This window comes from Nicotiana attenuata, chromosome 3 (genome assembly GCF_001879085.1).
Source record: "Nicotiana attenuata strain UT chromosome 3, NIATTr2, whole genome shotgun sequence".
NCBI classification, from domain to species: Eukaryota; Viridiplantae; Streptophyta; class Magnoliopsida; order Solanales; family Solanaceae; genus Nicotiana; species Nicotiana attenuata.
The window spans coordinates 68,227,546-68,243,194 of record NC_031991.1 but is presented as its reverse complement, the minus strand read 5'-3'; the positions used below and the strand labels follow the sequence as shown (position 1 = coordinate 68,243,194).

General features: G+C 34.4%; 2 protein-coding genes across 2 annotated transcripts; one reads left to right on the top strand and one right to left on the bottom strand.

Annotated features, from left to right (window-relative positions):
- On the top strand, nt 4,562-11,173 carry LOC109224016 (protein disulfide isomerase-like 1-6). The gene is made up of 12 exons (XM_019388550.1): nt 4,562-5,266; nt 5,715-5,844; nt 6,362-6,527; nt 6,823-6,941; nt 7,609-7,689; nt 7,774-7,863; nt 7,955-8,026; nt 8,112-8,180; nt 9,576-9,656; nt 9,889-10,023; nt 10,633-10,686; nt 10,773-11,173. Exons 1-12 carry the CDS (start codon nt 4,767-4,769, stop codon nt 10,866-10,868), a joined length of 1,593 nt encoding a protein of 530 aa, XP_019244095.1. The 5' UTR covers nt 4,562-4,766; the 3' UTR covers nt 10,869-11,173.
- LOC109224017 lies at nt 11,166-15,264 on the bottom strand. Its single transcript, XM_019388551.1, has 12 exons — nt 14,832-15,264; nt 13,997-14,156; nt 13,661-13,861; nt 13,390-13,454; nt 13,278-13,305; nt 13,101-13,195; nt 12,932-13,018; nt 12,777-12,827; nt 12,243-12,464; nt 12,075-12,168; nt 11,628-11,768; nt 11,166-11,546 (listed from the first exon to the last, which is right to left on the bottom strand). Exons 1-12 carry the CDS (start codon nt 15,015-15,017, stop codon nt 11,464-11,466), a joined length of 1,413 nt encoding a protein of 470 aa, XP_019244096.1. The 5' UTR covers nt 15,018-15,264; the 3' UTR covers nt 11,166-11,463.

The window sequence follows — 15,649 nt, the reverse complement described above, 5'->3', positions numbered from 1 at the left end:
CATTGCAACTTCATTGCTTTCAGCGTATGCACTTTTTCCACTAATCCTCTAGCTCTCTACATTTACTATCATGGCATAAGCCTGATTCAGATTTGGTAGGGGTCGAGTCATAAGCACTTGATTCTTGGCATTCTCAAATGATTCATTTAAACCAGCGAGGAACTGATATAGCTTCTGTATCTGGTAATGTTCTACATGTCTCCTAAATTCAGCACAACCACATAAAGGTGGTGATGTTAGTGTTACATACTCATCCCAAAGTTCTCTCAGTTTAGTATAGTATAATGAGACAGAAGATATGCCTTGAGTCAGTGTGGCAATTTTCTTGTGTAAATCAAGCCCTAGATGCATTATCCTTATCAAATCTCTCCTTGAGATCCTCCTAAACAGTGTGTGCATCAGAGGCATAGATCACAGAACTGATCAAACTAGGTGAAACTGTGTTCATTATCCAAGCAAGCACAATAGCATTGCATCTGTCCCACAATTCATGCAAACTAGCATCATATCTAGACTTTCTACAAGTGCCTAGAACAAAACCTAGTTTATTTTTACCATGCAAAATAATTTTCATAGATCTACTCCAAATTGAATAATTTTCTGAACCTTGAAGCTGAACAGAAGTAAGTACAAAACCTTGAGTATCAGAAGGATGAATGTAAATAGGATGATTGTGATCAACAAGCTCTGTAGTTGGCGTAGAAGCACCAGTTTCTTCATTAATCGCTATTGTATTAGAGACACAAAGCTTTCAGACTGTTAATTTCTCGCAAAATTGAGCTCGATCTGACTGTGATTCAACCAGATAATTGAGAATTCCCAAACCCTAGAACGAGTGAGAAGTCTTCTGTGTTGAAGAAATAGCTCGATCGATCGATAAGATTGAGAAGCTAGAAATGAATTGAATTACTCCAGTTCTATCACAATAGAGCTTTAGTCAGACGAGCACCGGGCTCTGATACCATGTTGAGAAGCTCTAGCTATGGAGGAACTGAAGGTTCTAGAAGATGAGACAAGAAAAAGAAGAAGAAGTCTGAAATGAAGCTCTGTATTATTCTTACAGAAAGAAAATGAAATGAAGCGTGAAAAAATACAACTGTTTAGTCTCATCCTATTTATACACAATTAACTAACTTCTAACAAATATAACTAACTCTAATATATTCTAACTAATTACACTTTGTATAAATAGCTGGAACCCACACTACTTAACAGAAGGGACTGATGGGATTAAAGACTTTCTGTTTCAAGCATTCTTAAGTAGGAAATAAAAAGAAGTTTAACTTTATCAAGAGAGAATTAATTCTTCATGGGGTTTAACTTTTTCCTAGTTCTTCAAATTAAATCTTAGCTCTTCTCCATTAAATTAGAATGGTTTCATCCTCATCTATTTATTACAAGTCCTAATTTGTCGAGCCGCTTACGTAAGTAAAGGAAGATGTCCTAATTACGGAATTGAGAGTCAAACTAGTATTTTTATCGGTAATTTTTTTATTTTATTTTTGCAACTACAAAAAGAAACCTTTTTATGTATTATCTTCTAATTTGTAATGCCGGTACCATAATGTAAGGGGGTTTTGACACAGTTACCCACAAAAACGAAATTTACCCTTGTCTACCTATTTGTTTTTCTACCCATAAACTAATTACATTTCCTACCCATAATAGTTTTTGTGGGAAATTTTTTCTTTATTCTCCAATTCTTTTTTATTTCTATGCTTCTTTTCTTTTCTTTTTTTCTTTTCTCCTTTTCTTTTTTTTTTCTTTTTTTCTTTTCTAATTTCATTTAACTTTTTTTTATATTCTTTTTCTCTCATAATCTAATTTCATTTAATGTTTTCACTTTTTTTTATCTTTTTTATTCTATTAATATAGAAAAATCAAATTGTGTACCAATTAAATGTAGCTAATAGAACCAAAAAATATTAACTAACATATGATACCAGTATACTATATATAGCTATACCNCTGTTTTCTACTTATTTTTTTTATTTTTAGTTTTTTTTTATATTTATTACTAAATGTAAAAAATTAAATTGTGTACCAATTAAATGTAGCTAATACAAACCAAAAAAATATTAACTAACATATGATACTAGTATAGTATATATATAGCTATACCAACAGGGTATACAATTGTACGCAATGAAGTTTAAAAAAAAATTAATTCAATTATTAAACTGAAATAATATCAGTTGTCAATAAAAAATTTTAAAAATTCTAAAAGGATCTAATTGTAAGAGTATACCGTTACATCATATAGCATACTATTTTTTTTTTTTTGGCATTTTCAATTTGCTCCTCACGCTGGGTAAAAGCTTAAAACAAATTAAAAGGGAAAAAGCAAGTGAATTTACGGGTAATAAGTATACTATTATAGTATATTGTATACTATTACAGTATGTTGTTACAGTATCTTGCATATTATTACAGTATACTATAACAATATATTGTATACTATAATAGTATACTGTTGCAGTATAGCTATATACTCCTACAACATATTGTATACCGTAGTAGTATACTATTGGGTAGTTGTGTTCTTCTTCGATTTTCAACTGAAAATTACGATCTCAATCACCTCAAATCAGCTCCAAATGCTATCAAATTTCAGTATGAACTTCCAGAATGTATTAGAAGCAATATTTAACAGCACCCACTTTGAATCAAACAAGAAATCTTCAAAAATAAAAATTTTAAATTTCAAACAAGCAATATACCATTTTGGTATACAGTACAAATCTGTCTTCTTTGCTAGTTCAACTCAATTTCAACCCAAAGTTTAAAAATCTAGTCTAAAATCTCCACCAAATTGACTCAGAATATAGCCACTTCCTCCAACTAATATTTCGAACATACCCAATTAGAATCAGATCAAAATAATTACAAACTCAAAAACCCAATTTATGAGTTTCAAGCTTCAAGGTCCTCCAATGGCAGATTAATGTTTGTCACAATTAAATCTTCAAAAAATCATCATTAACACCAAAACATGCCACAAAGAGTGTCGGCAATTAAAATTTGTTATTACATACATAACCTCACAAATTTGTAGCAAACTGAAATCTTAAAATTTTTTATCCTTTTTTGATAGATCTTTCTTTTTAGCCTTTTTTTTTGCTAGGACAAATGATAAAGATAGGAGAGAGAGGTAGATAAATAATATATTTAATGAAAAATTGTAAGGATATTGGCAAAAGGAAAGAAAGAGAAAGAGCAGAGAAAATGATAAGAGAAGAAAGCAAAAAGGAGGAGAAAAATTAGCTTTAACAAGAATAAAACAGGAAGAAGGGTTAACGGGGAATTACTTTTGGTTGCATAGGTATATATTGTAATTATTTCTAGAATAAGTAAAGACGGGTAATTATTTTGGATAGAATAGGTATATAACATAATTTGCTCTAATGTAAGCTGTAAAATTTCTAAACTCTATACTTCTTCAACCTTTAAGCTGCCTACTGAAATTGAAATCGTTACCATTGTAGTAGGATATCTCCAACCTTAATTATAGGTTTCGTGTTAGAATTCTCTGATAGGAAACATATTTCATCTAAATTGGCCTAGATCTCAATTGCAGATGTTAAGCACCAAGGGATGGTTTGGTTTGAAAACAAGTTAGGTAGAATTAATTATGCTTAGATTAATAATATTGAGGTTAATTATCTTGGAGTTAGTTATTCTAGTATAATTTTTTATTGATTGTTTGGTGTGTTATATTAATTGTTAATTTTACTGCTTTATCTTAGGATAACTTACATTTTTATCATCTGACAAGTATAAACTAGTATTATTTTTAATCAAATGTGTTTACCCGTAAAACGGTACATTTGAATTTATACGTGGTTTATAGACAAACGAATTAATTTGATCCTAAAATAATAGACGAATTAGATAAAAATGTAACACTTAGCCTTGAGATGGAGACGGAATAGCAGAAATAGTGATGCCGGGAGCAAGGCTTCCGGTACAACATCGCTGATATCAAAGAACAAAAAGATAAAATTGTATTAAGCTTTGAATAGAATATAGCATATATTTTCCAGAAAATTCATGTCCTTTACAATGATAACATACCTCACTATTTTATAACTGCATCTAGGGAACGATGGCCTAAGATCAATCCACTCGTTAATCAATTATGAGGGTCATTGAAGAATGTGTAACGGCGGGCATGAATGCCATATTCTTTCGTAATGAGTAATGTACTAAATGCTATAGAATATTTTTCATTAAATGCTACCAGATGACAGACATTTATTTCATCTTTACGAGTATCATTCTCTCCGGTAACAGACGAGATCGTTGCCTTCGATTTCAGCTATCCTCAATCTTCGACTTCACGTGTCACTTCCTTATGCAATCATTTAATACGACATATTTTACACCATACAATATGATAATTTATTGAAGAATTAGTACTAATAAATTGGTATCTCAAAATTTTTTTTTGCTTATCCATGTTAGTAGTTGGAAAACAAAAAATAAAATGTTAGTAGAGGGATAGCGCTAAACGGTGGCGCGATTGACGTTCAATTTAACTACTTTACTTATATAAACTCTGGTCAAACTGTTTCAGCGATACGCCCCCCACTTCTCCCGTGTCCTCACCCTCCTTTTTCATTCTCTCTCTCTCTCTCACTTCATCACTTTTAGATCTTCAACATTTTCCCCCACATTTTCATCACTTAAATCCTAATCGAAGTTTCAGTAGAAAACTAGAAATCCCAACTAAGAACGGGCTGATCTTTACACTCAAATACTTTATCATGTATAATCCAAAACCCACTTCAAGATTTATCCTTTTCTCCTTAGTCCTCCTTCTCTTGCTCAGCTTCTTGTCTCCGTCAATATCGTCCGAACTGGATTTATCTGATGAAGATGGTGATGACGTGGAAGCTTTAGAAGAACTCATAGCATTGGACGAACAAGAAGATTCACAGCAGCAAAACGCTGAATCTGAGTTTGTAAGTAAAGCCCAAAGAATAGTACTCGAACTTAACAATGACAATACTAAAAGGGCAATTGATGGGAATGAGTATGTACTGGTTTTGGGTTACGCCCCGTGGTGCGTTAGGAGTGCTGAGCTAATGCCGAAATTTGCTGAGGCTGCTACTGCTTTAAAAGAATTGGGAAGTCCTCTTTTAATGGCTAAGATTGATGCTGAACGTTACCCTAAGATTGCTTCAACTCTTGATATCAAAGGATTCCCTACTCTGCTTCTGTTTGTTAACGGCACTTCTCAACCTTATACTGGTGGATTCTCCGCGTAAGCATTTTATTTAAGTTATATACACTCACAGTGTAAATTTTAGGGATCATTACACAAATAACCGATTGGATTCGTTATATACTGTTGATTATATGCGGTTATACACATATTTAGGTTAATTCTTCTAAATGGCTATTTTTAGTTTAAGCTATTGGGTGAGCCACTATTTAGGTTAATTCTTCTAAATTTTAACCTGTTAGTTATACTATTTTTACTAGATTATCAATTAAGGCTAATCGAGAGATTTACATATAATTATCTAATAAATGACTTAGATTGTGTAAGTATGTTTTGACTGTCAGTTCACAAAGTTAAACTCTTTGATCATTTAGTTGGAGTAAGTTAATAAAATTAGGAGGACAGACTTATGTAGCTGCTTTATGTTGTACTTTTGTATGTGCATCCGATTTGTTGATTTATATCTGTGGCATCGCATGTCAATCAGGGAAGAACTTGTTATCTGGGCAAGGAAGAAGACAGGGGTACCTGTTATTAGAATTAGCTCGGATGCTGAGGCGAGCCAGTTTCTCAATAAGTATTCCATGTTTGTGGTTGGTCTTTTTGATAAATCTGAGGTAACATTTTAGTTCCTGAAATCTCTTACTTGTTCTTTCTTCTCTTTTGGCATCTAGTTGAGACATTTAAAATTATTGTCAGGAAACTTGTGTAATTTAATTATCCATTCAAAATTGAAAGCAAGAATTTATCATATCTACTAAGTTAAAATGTACTACGTTTTCTAGGTGGCTTCAAATCTTAAGCTGAGCATTAGGTTTGATTGAAAGAAGCCCTTTTCAACATCTTGGCATCGGGAATTATCAATCAATCAATTATACCTTTAACTTTATTTGGTATCTTCCTATCGGTAGCACATGAGCACAGTACTGTAACGCTCCTCCATTTCAATCATTTAACCACTCTGGGTTTGGTTAAAATCATTTCGTATATATAGTAATGGCAGTTGCCGTGTTTACATTGCTTCTTGTTTTAGTCGAATTTCCCTCATCTCAGCAAAATATAAACAGGTTACTGAACAAAAAAATTGTGGAATTTGCTTCTGACATGCAAATTGCCTCATGTATAATCACACAGGGACCTGATTATAATGAATTTACAAAAGCAGCCAAAATGGACAATGAAATTCAGTTTGTGGAAACTAGCAATGCAGAGATTGCCAAGCACCTCTTCCCCAATTTTAAGCCAACCAATCTTTTCCTTGGTCTTGTTAAAAGTGAGCCAGAGAAATACTCTGAATATGGTATGTTTTCTATTTTTAGATTCTAGAGTTGCTTTTTACAGCCCTTTCTTGCTCAAGCATTACCATTCTCTCACAATGGATGGTTGTTCCTGACTATGCCTGAAGCGGAGCAATTAAATCTACAACTACTTATTCATTGGATAGCTAAAAGCTTGTAAAGATAGATGGAAATATCATTCCTTGATTACTAGGAAAATTGCTGTTATGTTTGAATCTAAACTTGATTTCTTCTCTTTCAGTAGAATTGTGTTGCTTAATATAACCTCACTATTTGCATCTTTGATATGCTTTGCAGAAGGAACCTTCAGTACAGAAGGAATCTTGCAGTTTTTGGATGATAACAAGTTCCCCTTAATTACAGTACTTACTGAACTTAATGCTGCAAGAGTTTACTCCAGCTCAAACAAACTTCAGGTAACTGTTGTGTCTGACTCTTTGTACTTTATATCATCTTCTGTTTCCCAAAAGTATTTGACATCTCCATGTAATTATAATTCATATGCTCGAGCACTTCATAAGTATCTCATAAGATGAAGACTTGTGTTTCTTTATGAAAGAAAGGTGAAGAAAACAATAGGCTTGATCTCAGTCTGTTCTCCTATACTGTTGAAATAATGTTAGTCCATTGATATTTGTGGTGCACTTCCTATATCCAAGTGTTGAGTTCGTGTAATTCATATTTAGGCTGGTAAAGAGTTAGCAATTTTATCCATGAGAAGCAGAAGGTCAGCCGTAACACCAGTAATTTCTTCTTCTCTTTTTGTGTGGACATTTTAATTTCACCAATATATGTTAAACATCTATAGTAATAGGAGGAAACTACCGAAGAAGTTCGTTTAAACTGCGGGTTTTGGAGAAGCAACTGTGAGCCTCTATAGTTGTTTAAAATCAACCCTGGACTTAGCTTTTGCTGTCAGATAGAGATTTTGTGTGTATTAAACATTTTTGTGAGGAAATTCTCATCTCTCTAGCCAACACGTATAATGTATATCTAGTTCTTGCATTTTTTAAGCAGACTGTAATCATGCACTAATATGCTTGTGATAACTGTTGGATCTACCTATGCTTCAATGCCATATAGGTATTGATCATTGCTGAGCCTGATGACTTCAAGAAAAATGTAGAACCTTTGCAAGACGTTGCAAGAAAGTTCAAATCACAGGTTTCTTTCTTATCTGGATCTAGTGAAACAGATTACTCTTCCTTTCTGCGATCTGTGTAATTGACAGCTGGCTTTTGATTGCAGATAATGTTCATATTTGTAGATATTAGAGAGGACAATCTTGCAAAACCCTTCCTTACTATGTTTGGTCTTGAAGAATCAAAAGACTCTGTTGTCAGTTCTCTCATGAATTATTTTTCTCTTCTCGATACAAGCTATTTATTAAGTCTGCTCAGACAATCTTTTCCGTTGCATGGATGCACAGGTAATATCTTTCAACTACCGCAGCAACTTGAAGTATTTGTTAGAGTCAGATGCCACACCAACAAGCATAGAAGTATTAATATCGCTCTGTTTGTTATCTCTTTCTAGGCTTCTTTGAATTGTGATTTGAAATTCACATTGTTGATTGGTTTCTGCAGGATTTCTGTTCAGGTCTTCTGAGTGGGAGTGTGTCACCATACTACAAATCACAACCAATTCCTGATAATGTAAGTTCTTTTAACAATAAATCTCATGATTTCAGTTTATGTTTCAGCAATAGGAAAACATGATACCACAGTTCTTTAGCTTGCCTAATTCAAGTTATTTTAGTAGTATTGCTTGTATCTGGCATAATGGTCTGGTAATTTCCAAAATACCTGACTGAAAGATGCTCTGGATTTAAGGAGAATGTATCCACTTATTGGAATGACTTAATACTTGATGTTGATTACATGATAAAAATAACTTGAAGAGGAAACATATGAAAAATTACGCTGCTGTTTATTTAGCATTTGAACATCATAAGACAAATAGTTAAAACCCAGCGACTTCAAAATCTTACTTGTGTACTCTCTAGGTTGCTCCCTGCTAGCCAAGCCAATCCTATCCCATGGAACCATATATATATGCGTTGGGGAATATAGTTATAAAGGACGGGTACCTTGAACAATCTCCTTCTAGATGGAGCAATAAACATTCGAGGCAGTATTTTGAAAAATAAAATGGAATGGGGTTAATATTTATTTTTTTCTGATAAGGGATAGCCTATGGATTAATGTTTTCCTTAGTTTTCCTTTCCCGCCATCCTTTGCTGTGCAGAGAGAACCTTGACTAACCCAAATTGGACAGTGAGTTGGAGTCATCTTCAAGCAGACAAATCTGGGCACCTGCAGTAGATTGTCATTTGGAATGGCTAGTATTTTCTTAGGTTTCAGATATATCCTCACTTGATGAATAAAAAGACAGGAATGAAGAGCAAGTTAGATATATTGCAAGGAGAGATCCAGAGTCACTAGGATGAGGTAGTGAAGTAGCCTTAAGATAGGTATTTCATAGTTTTTCTGCAAGAATGCAAAGGAGGCAGCGGGAACTCCTATAATAACAGAAATCATGCTTTGCTGATTATGAAAAATGATCAAAACCAATCTGATAGTCAATGGCTGGTTGATTGGGATCATTATGGAATGATCTCCTTTAGCTGGCATTGATGGTGGTCACAACGACCAAAAAAAGTTTACTTGACAAACCTCAACTTTCTTATAACATGGCAAAAGAGGTGTCTGTGAATGTATTTGTCCTTCGCACTAAAGCACACATACTTCCATTCTATGAAAGATGATATCATACTCGTAATAATAGCTCAACAGGCATTCTGGAGCCTCCTTAGTGCCATAACATACTTTGTGGACTGCCTCATCTCTGCGCCAGATTTTTATGCTGTTTGATCAAGTTCTATTTTAGATCTAATCCCAAAATTGTTTAATCCCATACATTCTATTACAAATGCAGCTTATGTTGTTTTATCTGTTCCTTTTTGCTTGACATTAGCTAAGGGTAACATGATATAGTTATGTTTATGCAAGAATGTTTTATTAACTCCAACCTTTGCTTCGTAATTGCAGAAGAACATGAGCATTCTGACAGTTGTTGGTAAGACCTTTGATGAATTGATCATGAACAGTCCCGAAAACATTCTTCTAGAGGTTTGTATTTTTTTACACAGATCAGACACTTGTTAAGAGTTCAGTCTCACATTCTTCTGTGTTTGTTAGGGTTCTTGAGCATTTGGTATATGAATTATCTGCCGAGGAAAAATGACAGAAATATGTTGGGAACCATATTTCTTCCTTTATTGAGTAAATCACATTAAACATGTTCTGTGATGTGGATAATCTTATAGTTCCATAATAATCTATCTTTGCTCGTTTATTGAAGATATACACACCGTGGTGCATAACTTGTGAAACCACAAGCAAACAAATGGAGAAGTTGGCTAAGCATTTCAAGGGTTTGGCGAACTTGATCTTTGCAAGGATAGATGCTTCCCTAAATGAACATCCAAACTTACAGGTGAGGATAATCCTTTGCTTTAAATTGATAGTGTTCAGATCTTTAATGTTTAAGATGAAAAAGTTCAGCTTGAATATTCAGTCATGTCTGGAGTACACATTAAGCTACCTAAAACAACAACTACGCCTCAGTCCCAATTTTGGGTCGGCTATATGATCCTCACTGAGCATGAGTCCCATTTAAATTCTTCTCAGACCAAGGTTATTCAGAGCATGCACTAGGTTACCACTAGCAGAAAAAAACTGGTAGTAGTATATATGTGTTAGGAGTTTGCGGACGACTCCCTTTAGCATCTGTAGATATGACAAAATGTTAAGTTTTCCACTTCAGAGAAGTGGACCAAGTATAGAGCAAGGATGGAATAGACAATTCCTGAAAAGGGATGTCAAAATGACAAACCATTCCTCCAAAATTTACTTCAGATTGATGGTCCTCAAATTAATATCCACCACTAATAAGAAACTAGTGGCCACAAGCAGTATCTTAAAAATGCACCATAATAAGGAAAAGGCAAAATAAAAACAAGTCCCATCAAATGTAACGGAGATGGCTAGTATCTTACCATTTTGATGAGCTTTTAATATTGAATTTGCTCTTACCAATATGCAGGTTGATGACTATCCAACACTTCTTTTCTACTCAGCAGATGACAAGACAAAGCCGGTAAGTTTTAATGACAATACAATTTGATGATTTCTATTAATCTTGCTCGCCTTTTAATGGTTTCTGTATCGAATTTCCTTATGCAGATACAATTTCCTACAAAATCAAGTGCAAAAGATTTGGCTGCTCTCATCAACAAGAATTTGAAAGCACATGATCCTGAAATCAGAGATGAACTATAGGAAAAGGTTTCTTGCAGGGACAAGATAATTTGTTTGAAGACGAAGAAAATTATACAGCATACATAGATGTCGTGCCAGTTATATGAGTAGATATTTCATAGAGTTGCTCAATGAATGAATTGAGTTGAGATAGACGTCCACTGTTGAGTAGACTAGTAGTACTTCTCCAATTAGCAAATTAACTTTATTTAAATGAATATTTCTGTAACCCCTTCCAAAATCTGAATTTAAACTCTTGTAAAAACATGCAGACAGAATATATCTCGCTGGAATACCCAAGCATGGACGGAGCTCGTATAAGAGAATATGCTGTCAACAAAAAATGTTATGAAAAAAAATACAGTTTCCAGGCAAAAAAGTTATAAAACACATCCCTATTGAAACTTTGTAAATACATTGTAAATTTCTCTAGAGTGATAATTTCTAAATTCTGGGAATATGTTATGGCTAAATATTTCATAGGCGAAATGATTTGAGAAGCCTTCATCATGATTGCATAAGGCCAAATATTTCCAGAGCTGATTAAAGGGAACATCAATAATGACCAAACATCTAAATTCCCCCAAAAAATCAACATTTGGTACAAATATTGATATTAATTATATGCACAAATATTATCAAACCCCATATGTTGTCCTTCCTCGATCTTTTTAATTGTGTCTGTTATGCCAACTCCACCTGCACCCATTAACAGATAAATAAGCAAATAAATAAGTAGTATTACTTATGGATTTCCTGTGAATAGGTGAAGAAACCTACCTAATGATATAGCGCTCACAAAGATTGTGAAGGCCAAAATGAAGATAATCACAGATGCTCTTCCCACTATACTAATTATTCTTCGTACAACATGCTGCCCTACTAAAGCTGCAATACTGGCCACAGCAATAAAATACAGTGCTGCAACATTTCCAGAGAAAATAAATGCAGGTTAGTAAACAATAAAACTGATTCACAGGTTTCTTCATCATCAATCATTACTAGGAGCTTTCAATGTAATTGTTCAAATGAGGAAACTGCCCATAAAAAGTGATATCAGTAACCCGAAATATGATACCTTTTACCTCCTAAAACAGGTTAAAATACACCAATAGTCTCTCCTCTTCACATGTCCGAACCAGTCAGAGTATATAAGTTAAATCCTTGCTTGAATAATGAATACCATTTAAGGAGACACTTTTTAAGACGTTGAAGTTTCCTCCTTACCATATGGTACTGGAAAGCGTCTTAGCAAGTAATATTGTATGACGGACATGGAGGAGGAAAATATCATAACAAAGGCAGCAGTGGCACTTGACACCTGCATTGACAAAATTTCATTATTAATGGACATAAAACTGAACTAGAGGCAATATGATAAGAAGTGAAATGAACCTGGGGAGGAATTCCAAGCTCTAGAAACAATGGACCCAAAATGAATCCTCCACCTAGACCTAGCAGGCCGCCAACTATACCAGCCAAAATGCCGCAGCAACAGTAAAGAATCAACTGATGCACTTTCCATGTTATTACTGCTTCGCCGCTTGACATAATCATCCTTGATCCTTTATACAAGCAAACTGCTTCATATGCTGAAGCTCCAACAGCCACAGGGACCTGAAAAGTAGGAAGTAGAACATGTAACTTTTGTAGTCAAAATTCTCTGTTTAAGTGAAAGAGAAGCTCGTGGCTCATTTGAAGCGACCAAAAAGCAGGAGCAAGCTACATATTTACAATGTAAGCTTAGGTCATGCAACTTACAGTCATATTCATTTATGTCAAAAGGACATTTATAGGCGGACCTAGGATTTTAATGTGACGGGGGCAACACTATTTGCTCAACTAATGCCCCCTAAAGACTTTTAATGTTCAGGATACCAAGTTATTTATATAATCATTTTCAAGGCATACACATAATATATATATTACCTGCAAGAGGCTTAAGATCCAATATGTCGTTGAACAAGTTGTTGTATAATTCTGTACAAAAAATAGCTCCAAATCAGTAAGCCAATGTTGCATGAAAGCACAGAATGCAATCATCAATTTCTTGAAAAAAGGCAAGCAATAGTAAAAGCAAGAACCTTGGAGATATGCAGAACTAGGATTATGATCCAAACAGCAATAAGTCTGGTGATATCCTTCCAGTACATATTGTCAAAAATTGAGACCTAAAGTAACTCAAGAAATCAGCATTCATATATATTGGGACGGGGAAAAAAGTTATCTGGGACAAGGGGATGTATTAATTACCTCAGTTGCTTTATAAACTTCATTTGTAAAATTAGTAGAACCATTGTTTGGACCTCCAGGTATAATTTTGTATGCAACTTCTTCGCCACCAGCACCTGATTTTCAGTTCCAGAATATTACGCAGAAATAACTCATCAAATATTTCTGTTGTAGTGTAGAAGATATATAGGTACTCACTGTTAGATGTCAAGCGCCTAACTGCTTCCTGGACATGAAATTAGAATTTAAAATCCATTATTCTCATCTTGTACTCTACTATTACAGGAAATTAAACGACCAAAGAGACAACCTTTTTAATAATAGTTTCTTTCTTCCATGTCTCGACACCTTTGAAAAATGCCTTTGTTGATGCAGCTGCAATAAGTCCCATAATAACAAATCAGATTACTTACTCTGTACAAAATTGATAAAATTAAAAAGGGCAGCCTAGTGCACAAGGCTGTTTCCACGGCTCAAACCCGTGACCTCCTGGTCACATGGCAGCAACTTTACCAGTTACGCCAAGGCTCCCTTCACAAAATTGATAAAATTGCAGCTGGAAGTTAAATAGCAGTGCTTACCTAAGAAAAGAATGATTAATAAGGTTGTAACCATCCACTCAGCGAAAATTACATTTAGTACAACTCCAATACTGATCCCTAACAACAACATTGGTTGGAAAAGAAGAGCTAAATCATAATCAATGATGGGAAGTTCAAGTAATGGATGCCTCAGCTTAAGACTGTAGTATACAGTTGCACCCGCTGCACCTGTGATCATACCTGATCACAACAAAAGCAAAAAGCTCAAAAATGGCGTAATTAAAGATGACCTAATATATGACGCGTTCAATCTAACAAGTACTAGTAGTAGTTTCTATGCAAATAAAAGGGGAGCATAATATAGTGGATTCTTACATTTTGATATTGCAGTTGATGTTTTCGGATCGAATCCAATGATCAAAGTAAGCATGGGAACAAAGATACCGCCTCCTCCAACACCTCCTACGCTCCCAAAAGCAGCACCAAAGAATCCAATCACTGAACCAACAATTACTCTCCAACCAAACTCCAGTTCCTGAAATACATACAAAACTTTAGTGACAACATCCATCCCCTTCATTACAACGTCAATATCCTGTCCAAAACTCAAACATCCAACAAAAAGAAGCCCCTTTGAGCAAGTCAACCCTCACATAGGTGGATTCAGCTTTATGCATTACGCGTTCAACTGAATCCAGTATTTCGACACGAAACATATGTATGTGTGTGTGAGTGTGTGTGAAAACCCACTAAAATTTCAGCAAGTAATAAATTCTGAACTCATAATTTCATTAAGTCCAAAGAGCCCTAAAGATTGAACTCTTCATGTTTAAATTATGGATCCGCCTCTGGACCGTCAGGGCAGTTATCATTTCATGTCATAAATATGCCCTGCTGCTTTCGAAAAACTAATCTTGGGAACAGTTAATGAAGGGAAGACTTGCTGTAGCAGTGGCGAAAAAGAAAGAAAGAAAGATACTATATAATACAATGAGTTCAGTACTAAAAACCTTATAGATTGAACCTTCAAGTTCAAATTATGGATCCACCTCTGGACCGTCAGGCTAGTTATCATTACATGTCATAAATATGCCATATCGCTTTCGAAAAACCTAATCTTGGAAATGGTCAATGAAGGGTAGACATGCTGGAGTAAGAGAGAAAAAGATAACAAGATGCTAGTAGTAGTAAAAGTAAATGATGAACTTACAGGCCAAACATGGTGGTAATGCATGTCACTATCAAGATTGAATAGGTGAAAGAAGTTATATGATTCAGTGCTCTGAGTTGTTCCATTGTTGCTCAAAATAGTCTCATGTAGAATTTGCTCCGCAGATACAACGATAGCTAAAGCTAGAACAAGCACAACAACTGTATATGCTGTCAAACCCTCCATCAATTGCTAAATTCCCACCTTGTTTTTGCTCCTAACTGTCACTCTTCTGAGATAATCAAGACTAAAAGATTGACCCAAAGTCACAAATCTCAAATTAGGAGTAAGAAAATCAAGAAATATCTAAGTAGCTATAGAACAAGAACAACTTTAGGGAATAAAATAAGGAAAAAAGGAAGTAACTTGGGAGTTCAACGCCTTCAATCTTTATACAGAGGAGACAGAAACATCTCTGTATAAAGAAGTCTTTTCATTGCAGCAGACGTAAACTAACACTCAGTTTGGATTATTGTTCCCTATCGTTTTATAATGTATTATATCGTATCGTATCGTTTTATGAAGACAATGTTTGGATAGATTGTATTATTTGTTATTGTTAAATAATATTTTACTGTTTGGTTTGACTGTATGGTACTGTACTGTAACTGATAAGTTTACTAAAATGCCCTCAATTGTTTTTATATATTAAATTTATCTAAAATTATGCATACAAATAATTTTAAAAAACAAAACAGAAGAACGCAAAACACCTTAAGAAAGCAGAACAGAGGAGCGAGAAAGAAGAAGGCAAAACAAAGGAGCATAGCTAATTAGAATCGAGTTAAAAGCAAATTAGGAGAAAATATAAAACAGAA

Bases quoted from the DNA above. Each gene is read 5' to 3' on its own strand.
- LOC109224016 (XM_019388550.1), top strand. From the start codon at position 4,767: ATGTATAATCCAAAACCCACTTCAAGATTTATCCTTTTCTCCTTAGTC. The intron at 5,267-5,714 runs GTAAGCATTTTA...CATGTCAATCAG, and splicing joins TATACTGGTGGATTCTCCGC to GGAAGAACTTGTTATCTGGG. The intron at 10,024-10,632 runs GTGAGGATAATC...ACCAATATGCAG, and splicing joins ATGAACATCCAAACTTACAG to GTTGATGACTATCCAACACT.
- LOC109224017 (XM_019388551.1), bottom strand. From the start codon at position 15,017: ATGGAGGGTTTGACAGCATATACAGTTGTTGTGCTTGTTCTAGCTTTA. The intron at 14,157-14,831 runs GTAAGTTCATCA...TATGTATTTCAG, and splicing joins ATTACCACCATGTTTGGCCT to GAACTGGAGTTTGGTTGGAG. The intron at 13,455-13,660 runs GTAAGCACTGCT...GACTTATTGCAG, and splicing joins ATTAATCATTCTTTTCTTAG to CTGCATCAACAAAGGCATTT.